The 20,138-nt window shown below is 36.5% G+C and overlaps 2 protein-coding genes across 5 annotated transcripts in view; both read right to left on the minus strand.

The window, feature by feature from the left end:
• Positions 1–957: 957 nt before the first annotated feature.
• Positions 958–11,469, minus strand: thrap3b (thyroid hormone receptor associated protein 3b). Its single transcript, XM_043217373.1, has 11 exons — positions 11,200–11,469; positions 9,007–9,145; positions 7,512–8,267; positions 6,506–7,057; positions 6,228–6,403; positions 5,935–6,046; positions 5,735–5,810; positions 4,522–4,682; positions 3,377–3,659; positions 2,379–2,528; positions 958–2,240 (listed from the first exon to the last, which is right to left on the minus strand). The coding sequence occupies exons 2-11, from the start codon at positions 9,126–9,128 to the stop codon at positions 2,010–2,012; spliced, it is 2,619 nt and encodes an 872-aa protein (XP_043073308.1). The 5' UTR covers positions 9,129–9,145; positions 11,200–11,469; the 3' UTR covers positions 958–2,009.
• Positions 11,470–17,027: 5,558 nt separating this feature from the next.
• The window catches only part of LOC122323972 (MAP7 domain-containing protein 1-like), a 35,104-nt gene continuing 31,993 nt past the window's right edge, over positions 17,028–20,138 (minus strand). For all 4 annotated transcript variants that reach the window (XM_043218112.1, XM_043218111.1, XM_043218114.1 and 1 more), the window contains 6 exons: positions 19,328–19,432; positions 19,141–19,191; positions 19,001–19,049; positions 18,808–18,877; positions 18,504–18,730; positions 17,028–17,588 (listed from right to left, as the gene is read on the minus strand). In XM_043218112.1, the coding sequence (XP_043074047.1) occupies positions 17,578–17,588; positions 18,504–18,730; positions 18,808–18,877; positions 19,001–19,049; positions 19,141–19,191; positions 19,328–19,432 (513 nt within the window). In that variant the 3' untranslated portion in view covers positions 17,028–17,577. The remainder of the gene's footprint in view (positions 17,589–18,503; positions 18,731–18,807; positions 18,878–19,000; positions 19,050–19,140; positions 19,192–19,327; positions 19,433–20,138) is intronic.

Here is a 20,138-nt window from a genome sequence, read left to right on the forward strand (position 1 = left end):
GTATATTTGCGACTGACCCAAACGCACGGTAACGTGTAGTTTTGCGTATTGTTTGCGAATGTCGTAATAGCGGATAAGTTAGTGCATTTGTTGCTGCCGTAAAGCGGAATTTCGTACCCGCTCTCCGGCATACACCGGCAGTAGTCATAACGACGTTAAAATAAACAAGCCGCGTGGATTCATATCGGATCGACTATCCAAGCTTTTTTACTGGTTATCAGTGGAGGAACAAAATTATCTTAAAATGATTCTAAAGCATCGCCCCTTTGACACTTGTTATTGTTCTTTTGTAAACCTCCATATAACAGTCCTAAATATATTTCGGCTACTTTTATCGTTATTATCAATTAAATCCACTTAGAACAGCAGGCGCTCAACAAAAAGAAATAGTTTGAATTTACAGCCCAAATATACATTCCACAGATAAGAAATAACTTTACATTTTTTTTAAGTGACTATTTATTTGATTTTATTTACTTTGGCTTCCAATTCTATACTTGGCATCATAAAATGGACATTGTTTGCAAATGTGAAATTGAAAAAAAAAAAAAAAAAATTATACATATATACACATCAAAATGCACTCTGCTTTTCAACTGTCGCTGTAAATAAAGTGTACAGTCCTACTTCTGGAGTGCTTTTTTCCTGTTAGCTCTAATCTTAAATCACACACACCCCTGAACCAGCTAATCATGGTCTTCAAGATTAATGCTATCTTACAGTTTACAGCAGACCAATGTTCATTTTTGCAGGATCAAGACTGGACACACCAAAAAAACAAAACAATCCTGCAGTACTGTACAAATGTATATAAATTGTGAATTTAAACCACGAAACGGCTACTATCACATTGCGAAACTAGCGCTACCTCTTCATAAAATCTCCAGCTGTTAAAAGCAGCTGTTCCCGCCGATGTCTTACAAGGCCGATGTAACGCGAAACAAAAACAAGATGAGGTTTACCAAACAGAGGACGGGTTTTATTTCAAATTTACCATGGAGACTCAAAGCACAGAGCTGACAGATTGTAAATGTTAACAGAATTTTGAGTCACAGCGTTACAGTACTGTCATCACAAAGCAGGATTTCTACGCTGAAAAGAAGCAGCCGAGTCCCCCGTTATATCCTTACAGCACGAGTGAACAGTGCAGCGTACAGAGAGCAAATGAAGAAGACCACATGATCTAAACATGCAGCATGAACTATAATACAGTTAGTTTTGATAGTTTAACAATGCAATAAATGCATCGCTGTAAGCTTTGTCTTGAATGTTCTATTATTATCTACACTTTAAAATCTGATGAATGACAATCTAAAACATTTTTTTGTTGCTCAAAATAGAAAAAACGAAACAAAACTTGAATTATATTTCACAAAGCAAGTGGACATTTTTTTTCTTTCACCCATTAGTGGCATAATTTAAGGGAACAAAATTAACTAAATTGGATGCTAAATATAGCTGCGAATCAATTGGTTAGGGAGAATGAAGCTGTACACAATTTTTAAACAGACAATTTTCTGGAGAAAATCGGCCCAGTACACAGTGTATTGGTCCACAAGGGATACGCGCCAATGAGACTGAACCATACACCAATAGGGAAAGAAATATAAAAGACTGTAGCATGTATGAATGAATTTACATGCAATTCCAAACAGAAAAGGGGAAATCTACTTGAAAAAAAAAAAAGTAAAAAAAAGGAATCATAAAACTACAGTTAAATCTAAGGCACAAGTGCACAGATTTATTGCACTTTTTAAATGAAATTCAATTAATTAATTTCAGCCACCATAGGGCAGAATTTATTTTCAATCACCCCACACAACCCCAAAAACAAACAGGGGAAAAAACAAACAAAAACTGAAAAATAATTGCGGATGCTATAAATGACATGGCTCCATTCGGGGGTTCTGCAGTCCAACATCTGAACACACAAAGATGAACTTCACACGAGGGCTCTCACCGAGCAAGAGACATCGGAAAAGACCAGACACAAATGGATACGAATCAGTCTATGGCTTGGAAGCAGTGTTTTCCCCAGACTTGTCGTCATCTTTGTGCTCTGAGCCTCCATCTCCGATTTCTCCCTCTTCAACGTTGCCCTGGAACATGTCGTGGGTCCACTTGGGGCTGCCGCCGCTCTTGCGAACCATGAACGTGCCCCTGCCACGAGGGTAATTTCCTCTGCCGCGTCCCCTAGTGTCCACCCACTTCATCTCCCCTTCCTTGTCCCGGTCATCGTGCTACAGTTTGATGAGAGAGACGGAAAGTGAAACTCTGCAGCTTATACTGTCCCGAGACCGCTTGAGTGACATGCCAAGCAACCCACTAACAGTTTTTGTTTAAAGGGGCGCGTGAATATGAGAGCAATGTTAGCACACCTGGAAATATTTCCGACTCTTGGGGGTGTATTCAGGGTCCCACTCTTCATCTGGGGGACGTGAAGGGCCACCCATATTGGGAGGGTTGTTGTTGTTGTTGTTATTGCCTGGGTAGTTTCCCCGGTTCCATCCTCTTCCTCTCATTCTCGGCTGAAATTAAATACAAGAGAAGAGCAGATAAAGTGAGAATGGAGAAGAAACATCCGAGATACATTGAACAAATACAGGATCACTGGGACACAAATAAAAGCTCTAGTGTGGAAACAATTCTATTTTTAGTTTTAAAAATAGATTTTACGGTATAACGTGAAATATCATATATAATAAACCATCCTTCTGTTTATCTTTCTCACTGAACACATGAACTTTAACTTCAGAACTTCTCTGATGGTTACTTTTACCAGCATTTCACCTTAACTTTATAAAAACAGTCATCAGAGTATTTCTTAAAGAAATTACTACTGAAGAGTAGAACCTTTCTTAAATGCCACAATTGTTGTCTGTTTTCAAATTACATGGTAAACCAAATATTGAGTCGATTACTTTATAAATAAATAAATGCAAACAACAATTAAATACATTTTCCCATTTTGATAATTTGCATTAAATCATGAAACAGTCCAGAAGAATGAAAATCCTAGGGCATTATTATAATTATTCCTAGAATATAAAATAAATAATTTACTATTCAATAATTTATAAATTTAAATAAATCAGATGTCAATTAAATTGGTAAGACTTGTAAAACCTAAACCATTAAAACAGAATTTGTGGGGGACAAAACTGATTTCATAAAGCCCCTACCCCAGTGAGCAGCGTACCTAGATTTCTTTGCATGCTTATTAATTGTAGCTTAGCATTTATTATGTTACTGAGCTAACATAAATAAGCCTGCACTGAAAATGTTATCTGGGCAGTTTGGGAATCAACTGAGGTCTCTCAAAGAAACAAATTTCATCTGTAACTCATCAACAATCAGAGAACGGCACGATACTTACAAATCCCCGATCGTAACCCCCGTGACCTCTGTCGTATCCTCCTCGGTCGTATCCTCCTCTGCCCCTCTCATAACCCCTGTCCATGTGACCCTCATATTCCCGGGGGCCGCGATCCATGGGCCCCGGATACTCCCTTGACCCCAGACGGGCCTTGTTAAAACCCCCTACTCCTTCCATGTGCTCCTCCGGATGGTACTCCTTCACTCTGTATTGACGTGGGGAAGGAGAGGAGGAGGAAGATGAAGAGGAGGACGGAGAGCGTTCTCGCTTCTTTTTGCTTTTCCTTTAGAATAAATGAGAAGAGAGTTAAATTCCTTCAATAGGTGAATAGAAGCTAACGCAGGCTTTGAAATGACAAAAGTAAAAAGGTGCAACTTGTTATCTTCTGGCTATTTATAATTACAAGAATTGTGATTATACACCGTCTTAAATATGAGAATATAACTACTTGCATTTCCCAAAAGAAAACAAAAATTAAAATTAGTTGAAGGCTGTGCTTTTGTGTAAGTAAAGCCACTCTGCCATCTGTGGGAGCTGTATGAGAATAAAGACACAAAATATTTGTACTATTAAAATAAAAATAAAAAAAAAAAAAAAAAAAAAAAAGGCAAAATTGCAATTTAAAACATTCAAATGTAATAACACTACAAATCACAGTTCAGCATGCCAAAATTGCAATATGAAAATTACACTTGTCCATTTTGATTTTAAATAATGAGCTTGGGGAAAAAAACAAACAAAAAAACACCTGCATTTGTACAAAGTTTAAATAGTTAAAAGAAATAAAATCAAGTTTTTTTTTTTTTTAATTAAAGTTTATATATATATATATATATATATATATATATATATATATATATATATATATATATATATATATATATATATATATATATATATATACACACATATACATATACACATATACATATATATATACACATATACATATATATACATATATATATATATATATATATATACATATATATATATATATATACACACACATACACAGTGTTCCACTGTATTAAAAAAAACTGGTAAGTTAAATTATGTTAGTGTAGAAAATGAGCACAGGACTAAGATAAGTCGACCCATGGTCAAACCTGAATTATTTTTAAGCATCAAAGAGTTGAACATACTTTGACTTCTTGTGTTTGGAGGATCTGTCAGGGGAGAGTTCGTGGCTGGGTGTGCGTGAACCAGCTGAACTCTTTCCCCCCTCTCGTTTAGGATCTTTTTTACGACGCTCAATTGCCAAGCGAAGGTCCAATGAATCGCCCTCGTGCCTTTTACCATGATCCTGTAGAGACACAATGTCCAAAATAATGAGCATGTTTTCTAGAATCATTTATGTAAACAACTAAAAGGTAAGCAATCCTCAATTTCATTTTGAACTAGCATGTGACAAAGTCCATTTTAAGCTTAAAGGGTCAGTTTATACAAAAATGTTTTTTTTTGTTTTGTTTTTTTTAATAAAAGATACTTAGCAGAATCTCTTTTCGGGAATAGAAAAGGCTGACTACTTTCCACAAAAGCAGCATGTGGGAGATTTTCATAAATGTTTTTTCCAAGTAAAAAAAAAAAAAAGACATTTTTGTGTGAACTAACCCTTTAACATTAAATAAGAATATGCTTAATTCAGGGTTAACCTAAGCACAAGAAGAAGAGGCTGAGAATATTTGCCTCACACTGAAACACTTATGGCAATGAAAAGTCAAAATCCAGCTGAAAACACCATCTATTGGCCATCTTTAGGAATAACCCAAATTCAATCCTCATTTTATTTAGTCACCCTCTATGAGTGTACAGTCTTGGCTGATGTTATCCAAGTTTTAATGAAACCAATGAAATGTGTGCGCAAATTTAAGTAATGTGAAAGAACATGAGATGTTGGACACCCACTGAAAACGTGACAGACGTCTATATACACGCGAGACTCCATGACAAAAAAATAACCAAAACAAAACCAAAAAAAAAAATGCACAGATCTCATGAGAAAGCAGCATGCTCCATGCTTTCCCAATGCTGATTAGTACTGAGCCTCAGTTTTTTGTTTTATAGACACATTTTTGAGGAGATATACTTACTAGTGCATTGGTTAGCGGTCCAGTGAAAGGCTTGGACACAGGATCAATAGTCACTTCCTTTTCATTAGCCATTTTGTTTGGGCAAGTATGTACCCACGATTAATCATACGACAAATGCTGGAGGGTGAGAGCGTAACGCTCAGAAATACAAGACTGAGATTGGGCTTCTTGTGCATTAGCATTATACACCTCATAGCACATTTCTGCTGTTTCAGCTGGTACATATTTGGGCAGGAATTTCAGATTTGAAAACGCTCTGTGTCACCTTGTAGCTGCTCTCTTCGAAATCCTCAAACAGGTGAGAGTGCTTCTTAAAAGCACTGGGGGACACATCGATACGCCTGTGAAAAACCATGCAAAAAATATGTGTGTAAATTAAGAACACAAGGTATGTAAACTACAATAATCCGCAAAGCGTTCTGTGACACTTGAGTGAAATGTAGACCAGAACACAAATACACTTACCTGTGGATCTCAGGACTCTTCCTCGGCTTCATCATTTCCATCTCTGCAGCTTTTCTTTGGTATATTCCAAATCGCTCATTCAGAGTCAACCCAGATGACTGGAAATGTTGAGCTACATTAAGAAGGCAGGGGGAAAAAAGTCACTTCTAGCATGCCGCCATTGCAAAATGTTTTAATATGAAGCCAAATTCTTTGAGAAAGGTCCTAGGTTCGCACCCTGAGGCACCTCAAGGTGCAAAGTGTAAAATCAAAACGAAGGATTACACACAACAACCAGCTTATTCTGGAATTACCTTTAATGTGATGTACTATGGTGACTATATGTTGAGCAAATAGCTCTGAAGGGCTTCTGCGAAGCTGAGCAGACTGAATATGCTGGAAGATCGAGTGAAACTCCTCCTGATCTTTTTTACCAGGGTGCACAAGATCCCTTGACAAACGTCTTTCTTTAGCTAATGCACCTGATGAACTGAGGAAAAGCAGTGAGAGTCATACATGTGTACCCAAATGCCATTAAAACAAAAAAATGAAGAATAAAAAAGGAGCAGTAAATGCGATTTCAAATTCTTACCTTTCTCCATCATCAGTGAATGCCTTTATACTGAAATTGAACTTCGGGTCTTTCTTTGCTGAGGATTTGGTGGGGGGTGAGGCCTCTCTTCCAGCAGGAAACAGTGGCCTGCTTCTATTCTCTGATACTCTGGATGGCGATGGAGAGGATGGACTGATCCTGCTCTTTTTCTTTTCTTTCTTCTTGGAGGCCTTTTCTTCTTTTCTAGACACATGCTTCCGACTGCGATAAAGTTCCTCGTCTAGTTCCTCCTCAACATCTTCATCCCATTTTCCGAAACGCTCTTCAGTCAAGTCCCGCATTGTGACAAGAGTTTTGTCCTTATATTTGGATTCTTCCTCAGTCTTCCTGTCTTTCATTTCCTGGCGATACTCCTCTTCTTCTGCATCCAGAAATGGAAGTCCTTTGTCAGTATTTGCTTCGAAATCAGATGCGTCGAAACCCGCTCTCAACTTGCTGCCGCTCTTCTCGCTGTCTGCGTCGCCCAAGCTTAAAGTGTCACCCCTGCCATTATCCCTGTCTGACAAGGGCTTTTTCTTTTCTGCCAAAAACCTGAGGTGAACGATCACAAGTTAATCAGTTTGTACCTCAGGAAGTAGACGGTTTTAGAATTTTTTTTTACATTTTCAAACCAGCATAACATTTAATAGCAAGATGAGAAAGGTTACTTACAACAAACAACAATTAAAACATGCGCAAACGTATGGCTCAACTTTTCAGCAATGCAGACACGACTAACCAGGGTGGATTTTTATTCCATACTTACATCATTAAAACTTTATCTCCTAAATTATGGGATTGCAAACAACCTCATAGCACAGGTAAACGCCCATTTGTGACATTTGAGTTTGTAATTGGTTTCCATTATAAGCTCTATTCTTCCAAGGATCTTTGTTGCTGTACAAGGACTAAACACATTTGAGGAGAGAATGATGATTGATTAAAAACTGCCTGAAGGACAAAAGAAAGAGAGGGAAAACATCTAAAACCGAAAGTAAAAACATACTTTTTGAAAGCGGTAGAAATGGAGGCCGATTTGTCTTCGTTCTTCACCTCGTCCTTTGAGAAGAACCCAAAGCCAGTTGAGCTTTGCGTCTTTGCAGGTGGACTTTTACTAGCAGGGCCGATGCTTCGCCACAATGGACCACCGTTTCCGGCACCAGATATGGACACTTTGATGTCTGACGGACCACCAGAAGTTGCAGCTTTGCGTTTGGGGCTGGCATCGTAGTCAGTTAGGCCTTCCCATTTGCTACCGGGCTCCTCTGGGGTGCTCCCTTTAGGCTTGGATGATTCCTTGCTGGTTCCCTTGCTTTCACTTGGTGAACCCCTTTCTTTGCGTTCTTTAGAATGGAGCCGTCCAGCGCTAGAGTTGCGTCGACGTGGGGATGAGGAACGGGAGGAAGAGCTGGAACGTCTGGAACGCATAGATGATGATCTATCGGAATGACGCGAGCGGCTTCGGCTTGCTGATCGTTTCCGTGGCGTGGGGGAACGTGAACGCCCCCTCCTAGGGCTGTAAGAGTGGTCGTACTGTTGCTGCGGGTGGTGGTCTCTATGGCCGTGCCAGTTGTTGGAACGGTAACCATAGTTGCTGCCACCTCTATGATAGTTACCTCGTGGGAAGTAGCCACGCCCTCTGCCCCTATACTGAAAAGGTCTCCGGTAGCCACGGAAACCACGGTTATACCCACGATTGCCTTGGAAATCTCTGGAAGGATAGTTCCTCTCCCTGCTGTGTGAACGGGATCTTGATCTAGAGCTAAGGAATGTGAAATATAGAAAAGTCAAAAACACAGAAAGAGGTCGATCAGAGAGAGAAAAAGAGACAAGGAATGCAACTATGATTTATGAACACTTGATGGCGCTACAGAATCAATATTCACACAATCTGCAATCTCAAATGGGCAAGTTCTTTCCTTAAAGTTTAAATACCAGTTTTACCACTCACTAAAAGATTATGCCACTTAAAATGTATGCCTATCATATGATCTTCTGAAATTATATATGGAAATTTCATTGAGAAGTAACTGCAAACTTGAATTCATTACCTAAATCTGGTGGTGTGCAGAGCTTAACTAGACTAAACCACACATTTGCCAACAAGAAAATGTCTTACCGTTTGTTCTTTTTCATTGGAAAACAGGTTAAGAATAACATTTACCGACAAGCTAAGCCACAAGTAGTGGAAAGAGGTAGTCACGACAAACAAAAGGAAACCGTTCTTAGCCTAACGCACACAGGATGCAAGCAAAAAAAAAAAAAAAAAAAAAAAATAGGAGGAGCAACCTTCAGAAAACCATGATATCTTATTTTAGTGCTGTTTGAAAATTTCATCACTTTGGTTCAAGTGTAGGATAAAGCGCTCAGAAGAAGCTTCTGTTTAACTGAGCTATGACTTCATTGCAGTTTAAAACAACCAGATTTCACGTTTTAAAATTATATTTCTAACAAACAGTTAGTTGCAAAGGAATTGGCTAAAACCTGTTGTATTTGTTTACCTGTAGCGGCGCTTCCTGGACCTTGAGCGGGAGCGACTCCTGGAGTGAGATCGTGTGTAGGACCGTGATCTAGACCTGGATCTAGACCGGGACCGAGAAGCAGAATTTGGGGGCTTGGACATCTTTATACGCACAGTATCTGAAAGAGAAATCACAAACACAAAGCTGTCTTACTTATACAATAATGAAGAAAAAAAAGAAAAAAAAAAGGCATAAATAAAAATAAATAACCTATTAAACCATTATGACATTAAACATGTTAAGTGACCAACAACTGATATGCAGAACGTATATATATATATATCCATATATTCAACAATTCAATAATTGTAAATAAAACTGTTGCTATTTATGCCATTATATTAGGGCTGTAATCAATAAAAATGTACCAATCCTCATTTTGTGTTCCAGTTATTTTTACCCAAAGAAGACTTTGTTTTCTGTAAATACTAGTTAATGTTATCTCACTGGACTATTTTTTTTAAGTTATGTTAATTATTTTTATGAGAATCTTTCAATAGGGAAGTAATGACACTGTATTAATCGATCATCTAAACTGCTCTAAATTATTGCTTTTTTGGACTTAATCTACTTTTACTAAAAATAATAATAACAATAAAACATTATCTACTATTTATAGGCTTAGCTCACAAATGATTACTGCTATGTCTCCAGTAATCTACAGCAGTATCAGTATTGATCTTGGTCCCCTGAATTAATTCTTGTTTACGGTAATAGATGCAATTCAAAGACATTATTTGTCTTCAAACATATGGGCTTTCCTACCCGATAAACACTTACAGTAATTGCTTTTTTTTTTTTTTTTTTACCTTGACCCACTATGGATGAATTCTGTGTACCGTTTGGACAAGATAAATCAAACATTAACAGAAAACAACTCTGAACGTTTGCAGCAGATAACCACAAAAATGAGAACCAAACTAACCTGACGAGCCTGAAAGTAAAGGATGAAACTGTTTCAGACTCTTAAACATGCAAAACAAACACTTCCTCATAATATTGCAGAAGTCATTTGCAATAAAACAGATGCATTTAGACAGTTTATTTGCAATATACACTTTTCATTTCTGACCAAATGAATATATAGGTCACAACTGCTTGCACCGGCTCTGTGAGAGGCTGAAAATGTGCTTCTTTTCCAGACTGTTGCATTTATCTAGTAACATGAGACGCCTAGGTTGATATGCAGCATTATTCTGTTGGATAGAGATCAGGGTGTGCCATATAGCATGAAAGACTTGTATACATAAAGCCTATGGATTTGACAGTCAAATCAGGAACAGGAGCCAAGCAATTTCTACCCAGTCATTCAGGGTAAGAGACAGTCCAGCCTTTATCTAATCTATTCAGGAAATGCTATGAAAAACAAAAAAAACATTTGCACTGATCAAATCATCAGGACAGAGGACACTCATTGGCAGTAACAAAACATAGTGAGCTTTCCACCTAGGCAGCATTTTAGAATCCAAAGTACTAGATAGGAAGCTGAATAGCCAATTTACTAGGTTTAGAGACATTTTGAGAAGCTCAAAAATGCTGTCTAGGTAGGGAGCAAACCTGCTGACTAGGCATCGTTTTCCTGTCTAGATAATCTAATGAGTTGCCCAAGACATTATGGAAAACAGTTCTGATCAGATGTTAACATCACGACGCAGAAGTCAAGAAACTGCCATTTTATGAGACGCATTCAAAAACACTTTCGTTTTCACTTCTTTCGTGTAAAGCGTGGAAATAAAAAAAACGAGTTCGGGAAAACACAATCAAGGTACGATTAGAATTTCAATTTGATGCGCCCATCTACGGTCATACTCATTCAGGATCGTTTAGGTTACAGTTAAGGAGTTTTTTTTTTAAAATAAATATTATTTTTATCAAAATCAACACGTTCAGAATAATATGAAAAAACTAGCCGAACAGTTATAGTGGCATTTACAAGTAAAGCAACCAAATAGCAAATTAAGTCGAACTGTTATGCTGTAAAATTCAGAATTCCAATTCAATTGCTGCTGTTAGCCATTATGCTAACACTAGCCCCATTAGCTCATTTCAAACGGCTCCAAACGCACAAAAGCGGAATCGACGGCAACAAAATAACACGAAAGGGCATTTTTAGGAGAAACGTCGACATAACACAGCGTTATTGCGGCGATATGTGTAAAAAAATAGACTCACCTGAGGGGCTAGTCTGGTGTGATTAAAGCGAGCTCTCTGACTGAGGCGTTGCGAGCACGCGACGAAGGAATAGCGCGAATTACACGCCAATCACTGATCAATACACGACTGGTTTTACATACACGGATCTATTGTGCACACACAACCTACGTGAGCTCAGCTAAGCACGGTTTCTAAGCAATAAAACGGAGAAGCGGCCATTCGGTCTCCTCAGGAAACGCAAGATTCTTCCGAAGCAGCTCAGACCCAGCGCTTCCTGATCAACACATGCGCGCGCACGCAGACGGTTGCACACGCCCCTTTCTGCGAATTTTTTTTCACGGTTTCCTTTAACAATTTTTTCTTTTCTTGAAAATGTATAAATAAAAAAACTTCTAACTCGTCGTTCTAGGGCTTTTACAAGCCCGTCAGATGCACTGTTTACCCATCCCTCAGTTTCTTAAGAGTCACAGTTGAATACAAATACTATTTTTTATCATGCTAGATGCTAATTACAAAAAAATAGCCGCATGTTAATATAATATACGGGCATTTTTTATTCCTCTGAGCTGTGCTGCGGCATCTGCACATGGTAAAACAGACACAGCGCCTCCATTTCAAACACCTGTTGAAAGCTTCTCCGAGTGACAGCTGTAATCACAGGCCTCAAAGCCAACTCTGAGAAATCTGCCAAACACCAGGCACTATTTCACAGAGAGGAAACACTACAGGGAGTCAGCCTGCATGAGCCAATCTCTCTCAGACATGTCTGCAAAAATACTATTGTTACAGATGAGCGTTTCATTAAGTCCGTACTTAATGGCCTTTTTAAACGTTCTCAAAATACCTTTTTTCCCCCCTTTTTAGCAAATGTATACGATCATACGCGCGCACACAAACACACTTTTTAATTAATTGTGGTCTTGCCCTGCAACACGTGTTTCCTGAGTCTGTTGTTCCAGGAAGTAGCTATGTGCTAATCTTTCTTTCTCACATTTGTAAAGAAATAAGTGATGATCGAGAAACACGGCTAAGGTTATTCTAGCTATAGCGCACATGTGTGCCGTCGACAATGACTTCCAATCCTATTACAATCTTATGAAAAAGGTAGAGATAAACATTCTTGTCAGGGTGGTATTAAGACTGCTGACAGCTGCTGTCGCAAAAATAGTCATCTGCAACAAGGTCAGAGAAAGTTTCTGCTGCAGATCTGTAATGAGGACTAAATCATTAATCATATATTCTGAATAAGTTAATAAGTTATTATATATATATATATATATATATATATATATATATATATATATACAAACATACAACATACATACATATATATACATAAATGATTTAGTCTGTTCTGTGATAATACAGAAAAATACATATTTTCATATTTTTTATATTATATATTATATAATAATATAGATATTTTTACATGTATTTACGTCTAAGGTTATATTAATTTTATATTACAAATATATTTAATATATAAACATCATTATATAATTTTTCCTGAAAAATGCATGCATACTCATTTACATATGCATAATAAATATGAATTGTTTGACAGCACTAAAACACACACACGCCCATCAAATCTAACTAAATGATAAAATTTTAAAATATTATCAGCATGCATCATATTCGAAATGGCACACTTCAGACAGGATGAAAGATCGCTGCATAGCACTCTTGCAATCTTGTCTGTCACATTGGCAAACTGTTTACATTCCCAAACTGATCTAGGGAGTAACTACACTGAGACGGCTTAATGTCAGCTTAATTCGTGTCCAACAAAGTCTTTATTTTTGGTGTAGATTAAAATTGATGAAAACTGGATGCTCATACACGAACACATGCCCAACAATGAACTAGAGAATGAAAGAAAAGCAGCTTTTCCCCTTGAAAACCACAAGTAAATATGTATATGTGCACCGCAACCAGATTTAGAGCGAGTCGATGGGTTAATTTCAATAGAATAACACACTTTCAGTGGAATGTTCTGCTTTCTTCGTCTTGTGGTTTTTCTGTTAAGTTAAGAACTATTTTCCATCCTAAATCAAGGGTACGCTGCTTCTTTCTCCCCACGCTCTGCTCAGTTGCTGTACATATCTTAAAGCCATATTTTCTTTTTTGGTTTCTGTTTTGCATGCATTTGGCCTATACCAAAAGTGGCATGTTTGACATTAAGTGTACACTCTCAGAAATAAAGCCGTCACTGGGGCGCTACCTTGTCAAAGGGGCCATTTTGGTACCTTAAAAGTACGCAATAGCACTTAATGTGTACATATTTGAACCTAATAGATGTAAGGTTTGTTCATTTCTAGGCCTTTACAGCTGTATCGATACCACGTGTGTCGCAAGTGATCAAAAATGTAATTAGTTTCAAATTACATTACTTTCACAGGAGAAATATGATGAAAACAGTAAAAAGAGAGAAGCCTTACTTCTGCCGTTCAGTATAGAGAGAATGCAAGAGAAAGCAAAAGTAAATTCAGCAATGAACAAAGAACTTCCTGTGTTTGAGTACATGCTAAGTCATGTCTTGGTTAAATGTTCAGTTAATGCACAGATGCATTTAACTGGCTTTACAAGACAACTTTAAATGTCTTCTGCAACTGTATTATATCTCTTATATTCAACCAGTCATTACGTAAAACCTCTTTTTACTGGCTTTTTACGTCCACTATATGTTGTAAAATATCACTAACATTCATAACACTCAGAAATAAAGGTACAAAATCTGTGTTACCTTTACAATAAGTACATGTTTTGGTACCTTAAAGGTACATATTAGTACTTAAAGTGTACATATTTGAACCTAATAGGTACAAAAATATACCTTTGAAAAAGGTACCGCCCCAGTGACAGCTTTTGTACCTTTATTTCTGAGAGTGTAGCAATGTTTTAATGCACTGTAAAGCACACTGGTCTGTATAAATTGTGCTATATAAATAAACTTTGATATTGACATAATCCTAATACAGCAAACATATAAAGTGTTTATAATTGGTTTGTCCATAAGTAGAACAATATTACTAAAACATCACACATCGTCACAATGCTCTTGTCGCCATGTACTTCACAATCAGAGGAATTAGCTTACTTTATGTTGTCTATGTAGAACGGTATTGTTTAATAAATTAATTAAAATGTATCCAGTACTTGGAAAAAGATGAAATAAAATACAACATTCGTATTAAATTAACTAAAATGAGAACTAACTAAAATAAGCTGAAGTACTAAAATGTGCTAAAAACAGAAATAAAAATAATTGCCAAACCAAAATATTAAAAATAGTCATAATAAATCACTAAAGCGCATTTCTAAAACTCAAAATATAATATAAAATATAATGATATACAAACAATATTAAAATAACTTACTGATAGAAACACTGCATACAGCTGCAGGGAACAAACTTGGTCATTAAATCTGATCAACCTTCAAACAATCAATAAACCGTTTTTAAATAAAATAAATATTGCCTTAAATGAACACACTGTGTAAATATGGTGCAAATGTTGTAAAGGTCTGCGAACTTCCTTAAAAAATCCTGCAAAAATCCTTAAATGAAATCAAATCATATAAAATATAGTCTATATGTATTACGTATATAAAATATGTATCTTTCTTATGAATAGCAATACTGTTCTCTCATGCTTGGCTCACATTATTTTTATATATATTATTCATATATATATATATATATATATATATATATATATATATATATATATATATATATATGAAATCAGCCCATAAATGTAAATACAACCCACAATAGTAACAAGCCAAAAGAATGAAGACAGAGTCTTTGTGTTTTTTAGACGCCCTAAATATTCTAAAAACCCAAAGAAAGAGCTGCTTCGGAAACATTATACGTCAATATATATTGGTTCTGGAAAAATAATATTTTACAGTGCACCCATATAAAGCCATTAAAGAAAGCAAGACAGTGTGAAGCAAATTTGCGGCTGATGGAAACATGCTGCAAGACCGAGAACGAACACAAACACACACACACACACACACACACACACACACACACAACACACAAACACACACAGGCTTATCAACAGCTACCAAAACAGCCCCACAACAAACAACCAGTACATTCTCAGTTGTCTTCACACCCTGCAATGACTCATGGGAAACGGTCCAGCGAGGCTTTATATTGTCCGTCCTGTGCACCAAGGGTTCATGACACAGCATACTATTTAACAAGCCTTTAAAGGTCAAAGTTTAGAGACAAATATGCACTTTGGATCCAGAGTTCTGTCAGCCATCTTAGTCAGTTTATACTTTACAATGCAAAATTGTGTCGTGAGATTCAATTTATTCCAGCGTTATTTTAGTACCATTTATATATTCAGCCTATTAATGTTTCGACTGGCCTTTTATTTGTATATTTTCAGTTATCATTTGAATTTATTTTGATGCGCTTTTGTCTTCTCATTAGTTTGAATCAGTATCTTTTTTATTTAACTTTAATATAATTTTATTAAACTTCAGCTTATAACTTTTATGCATATAACTAATTTTTGTCCTTCACCTTAAACTTTCTTTGCTTCAGTTTTTATTTCCTGTGTTTTGCTTGGGATGTACAACATTGCCCCTATGCCTTGCTTTTTTGTAATGAAACTGCATACATTTCAGCAGAAACGTCTACAACAACAAAGACGATCGAAGAGCGCAATTTACTAAAATCTCCCGAGCTCTCTCGAACAACCTTGGAGCAATGCATTTTTTCCTGGGGGTTATTCAAATCAAATGCAAACCTGAGAGCAGTTTTTGTGGACACAGGCGGCATGCTCTGTCACTCATTAAGATCCTATTCGTTCCTGCCATGCCAAATGAATTAAAATCCAGCTGGCAGCATCTAACTTACTCATAACGCACTTTCTATCTGTTATCGTCCATCTAAAAATACAGCGCCTGAGATGAGCCTATTAGACTATCGGGTCCAAGTACATGTCAGTGGGTGTTATGATGGTGAAAGTTCAGCTAAAACAACTGGAGCAGTTCGTTATAGAGAAAATTTGAAATTGTGCACTTGCTCACCGATGGATCCTCTGAAGTGAATGGGTGCCGTCAGAACAAGAGTCCAAACAGCAGATTAAAATATAACAATAATCCACACGACTCCAGTCCATCAAATAACATGTTGTGAAGCAAAAAAGCTGCATGTCTGTAATAAACAAATCCACCAATAAGGCATTTTAACTTCAAAAATATAGTCCATAACAATGATTATGCCAGAACAAACTATCCATTCCAGGTTTTCCTCTCACATCAAAATATTTGATCTGTGCATATTTATCCCCTGATGGCTCTTTCACCAAAGCTCAAGAAAGCAATATTAGAGATCAAGGACTCCTATTTTAGCCGGAAGTAACGGTTGCAATGTTACAAAACATCTTAATGAGGGATTTGTTTCGCATTTTCGGTTAACTATGCCTTTAACCATTCTTTGAATGACTAGTACTGGATGTCCATGCATGCAGAATGAGCGGATATGAAACTAGTTTGTGCACTACTTCATTAATACAATATGCATAGGAAAAGAACGAGACGAATGCGAATGCACGCTAGTTCTTGATATTATTGAACTTTTAACTTCAAGATGCAGGCTAGTCATGGCAGAGGAGATGAGATACTGTTCAGCAAACATAACTGGAAGGAGTTCAGACTCAGCGCTGTCCTCTGCTGACTAAAACTATTCACTGCACAGAAGACTATAGAGCACGGCTGCTGTATAACCATGTTTTTCAGCTAAAAGTTGGTGAGTGAAGCCCTTTTCGCATTTCTAGACTCCTCAGAAGTGAACAAATCGTGAACCGACACACAGCCCCTTTCATAAAGATTTATTCCACAGGTCTGTCATATTCAGGCAAATATACATTAACATACAGAATATCGCCTCCTTCTGATGCTCCACATGTTAAATAACGCAATAATTCAAGACACACGTTTTTCTACTTAAAAGAACAGTAACAATACATCATAACAACAACAATAACAATAATAATTAATATCATAATGATAGCCAAACATTGTGTATTTCCAAGTTGTATTTTTCTAAAATTCATCATATAGTGACTCTTTTAAGGTGCACCACGTAATCGGCAGGTGACTTTTTAAAGAAATTCAACAATTCTGCACCATGACACACAGTGAAATAGACAGAGACTTTTTGCAAACGTCTTATAAGTATATAAGTGTCTTTTTAAGGTTCTCCTCCACTTCTTTCGGTTCCTCAAAGTGCTTCCACAGACATCGGCGGTTTCTGTCTCGCTGTGTTTCTAAAGTTAAAGCAGTCTGTTTGTCGGTTTGGCACACGTCGGGGTGGAAGCAGTGGTAGCGTAAGGCTTCTCTTCTCTTGCAGAAGGCTCTGCTCTCTCACAGGACCTCTGCAGGGAGACATGTATAAAGAGTTTGATTCAAGTCAGTTACTGACACTGTCAAGCTCCCAAAAACGTCAAAATAGCAAAATGGGGTTTTTTTTTTGCACAAAGCTAGCATATGGCTGCAAAGACAAAGAAATGTTCATTTGTTGTTCATTTTTATGTAGAAAAGACAAGCAAGACTGGAAGTTCTGCTAGACATTTTTTTATGTTCACCTGAAGAAAGTCGGGTTGGTTTGGATCAGTGGAGAATGATGAACTAAGGTGAACTAATCCTTAGAATTTCATAGCAAAACATTGCTGATGAAAACGGCAGTGAATTGCGATTTTATATGGATAATATTTTCATTAAAAAGGCTGTATTTTTCAGAATACCAGCACCAAGATATTTGCATGCTTAAGGGAATAAAATGTAGGACACTTACATTTTTTAAATCATTATTTTAAAAAGAATAATAAACATTTTTTTAAAGTAATGCAATTAATAAAATGTCTGCTATTTACTCACCATATTTTATATAATCACTCACTATTTAAGTGTAATAAAGTTTAAAAATCCATACATTTAATTACAGACACTTTTTGACCTGATATTTATTATAATTTATTAATTATATAATTATTTATATATATATATATATATATATATATATATATATATATATATATATATATAAATAATGATCTGTAATTAAATGCAAGACCTTTTAATAGAATGAAATAAAATCTAATCCATACATTTATATATAGCTGTTCTTTTTTTTTAAACAACATTAAATTTTGAAGAATTACATCAAGAACATTATGAGCAAATTTCAAGAAAATGACAATTACATTTTTTTTTTTACAGTAACATGGTCATTAGCATTGATATTAACAAAAACAATATTTTACCTAATCTTATAATATCTGATATCTTACCTGCCACAGGTTGAGGTTTCATAGGCCCCGCCTTCATCATGAACGGTTCCCCTCCCTCAAAGGCCATGATTGGGTCAGCAGGTTGGCCCTGCCCGCTGTTGCCACTGTGATTGGACAGCTTGATGATCTCCTCAAAGTCTGCTGACTCTCCATTGGAGGACAATCCATTCTGATGCTTAATAGGCTGGACGCCGCTAACGACGGGTGCCGTGTCCCAGGACACAGAGCTGAGCGGGAAACACGCACAATCCTCATCAGCTATGCAAAACACATTTCAGTACATTTCACATCAAGCCAACTTTACCTCATTTTCATTTCTCCTTGTGATTGGTTCAAATTTGTTGCACCAGTTTCTGACTGATTTTTCTGGATTACTGCAAAACAAGAGAATAACAGCGTTATATTGTTTTAAACAATGCCTTTTACGGTATCTTTAACAGAAGGAAGCGTTATTTCCAGTGTAACATCGCATGCACCGGGCTACAAATCATTTTTACCGTTTTCAGAGACTCTGCCGTTCACTTGAGCTGGAGCCTTAACGTCTTTCTGCACAGAAGCAAATAAAGCAATTCATTTTCCCTCGGCTGTGTGTGTGTGAAATGAACTCAGACTCAGTAAAAACACAGATGTGTCCCACCTGTACCCCTGCGTCACTCTTACGAGTCCTTTTCATGATCTCTTCCAGACGCTAGGAAGGTGAACACAGATGTTAATCAAGCCCACGAAAACAGGAAAATCACATGAATATATCATATGTTTTTCCCAGAAAGCAATGAGAATTATGTTTTCCTCAATAGAAGTATTTGGAGAGTCTCTCGTTTTACCTTCTTTCTCTCCAGACGCTCCTGTTCCTCCTTCTGGAAGTGTTTCTCTCTCTCTATCCTCTGTCTCTCTGCCTCCTCTCGGGCTTTGGTTTCAGCCTCTTCTCGCTGGAAAAGACATATATGAATCTTCATTACCCATAAATCTATTGAACATCTCTAAATTACATTTGACATGACACCAAGGGCTGCTAGAGGATTTTGTCATGAACAAAAACTAAAATTAAAACTGTTAAAATTGTTTTCAATGAATGTTAAACATAATAAAAGCAGAAATAACATATTATGTAAATATTAGAGGAAACACTCCTATTACCCAAAATTTGAAATATTCCATTTATTGCACAGAATTAAGTTGAAACGCTACAAAATAGGAACGTTTAAAGCTATATACAAATATAAAAACCTTATGAAAATGACAAAAACACATAAATTATTAAAATCAGTTAATAAATAAATAATAGACAGCATTAACTGTTTAAATTAAATGTTTAAGTGGAAGTGCTTTTATTACGAAAAAATATTTAAAACAAATGCAAAAATCACCAAAGCATAGCAAAATTACAATTAAATAGAAAAATGAAAAATATAAAAATAAATTATTTTTCAAAATATGAATAAATACTTTAATAGAATGTAAATAATACTAAAATGGCAATGATCACATGGATAGTTGGTTGTGTTTTAATTTCACTTCTTTACCACAAGGGGGAAGCAGCAGCCGAAAATTTCCTCTGATTCATTTTAATATTCCTCTCCTAGACATCTTACAACTGCGTATCAGAAAATGGATTGCAAACTGAATCCTAGTCAT

Source organism: Puntigrus tetrazona, chromosome 19 (genome assembly GCF_018831695.1).
Source record: "Puntigrus tetrazona isolate hp1 chromosome 19, ASM1883169v1, whole genome shotgun sequence".
NCBI classification, from domain to species: domain Eukaryota; kingdom Metazoa; phylum Chordata; class Actinopteri; order Cypriniformes; family Cyprinidae; genus Puntigrus; species Puntigrus tetrazona.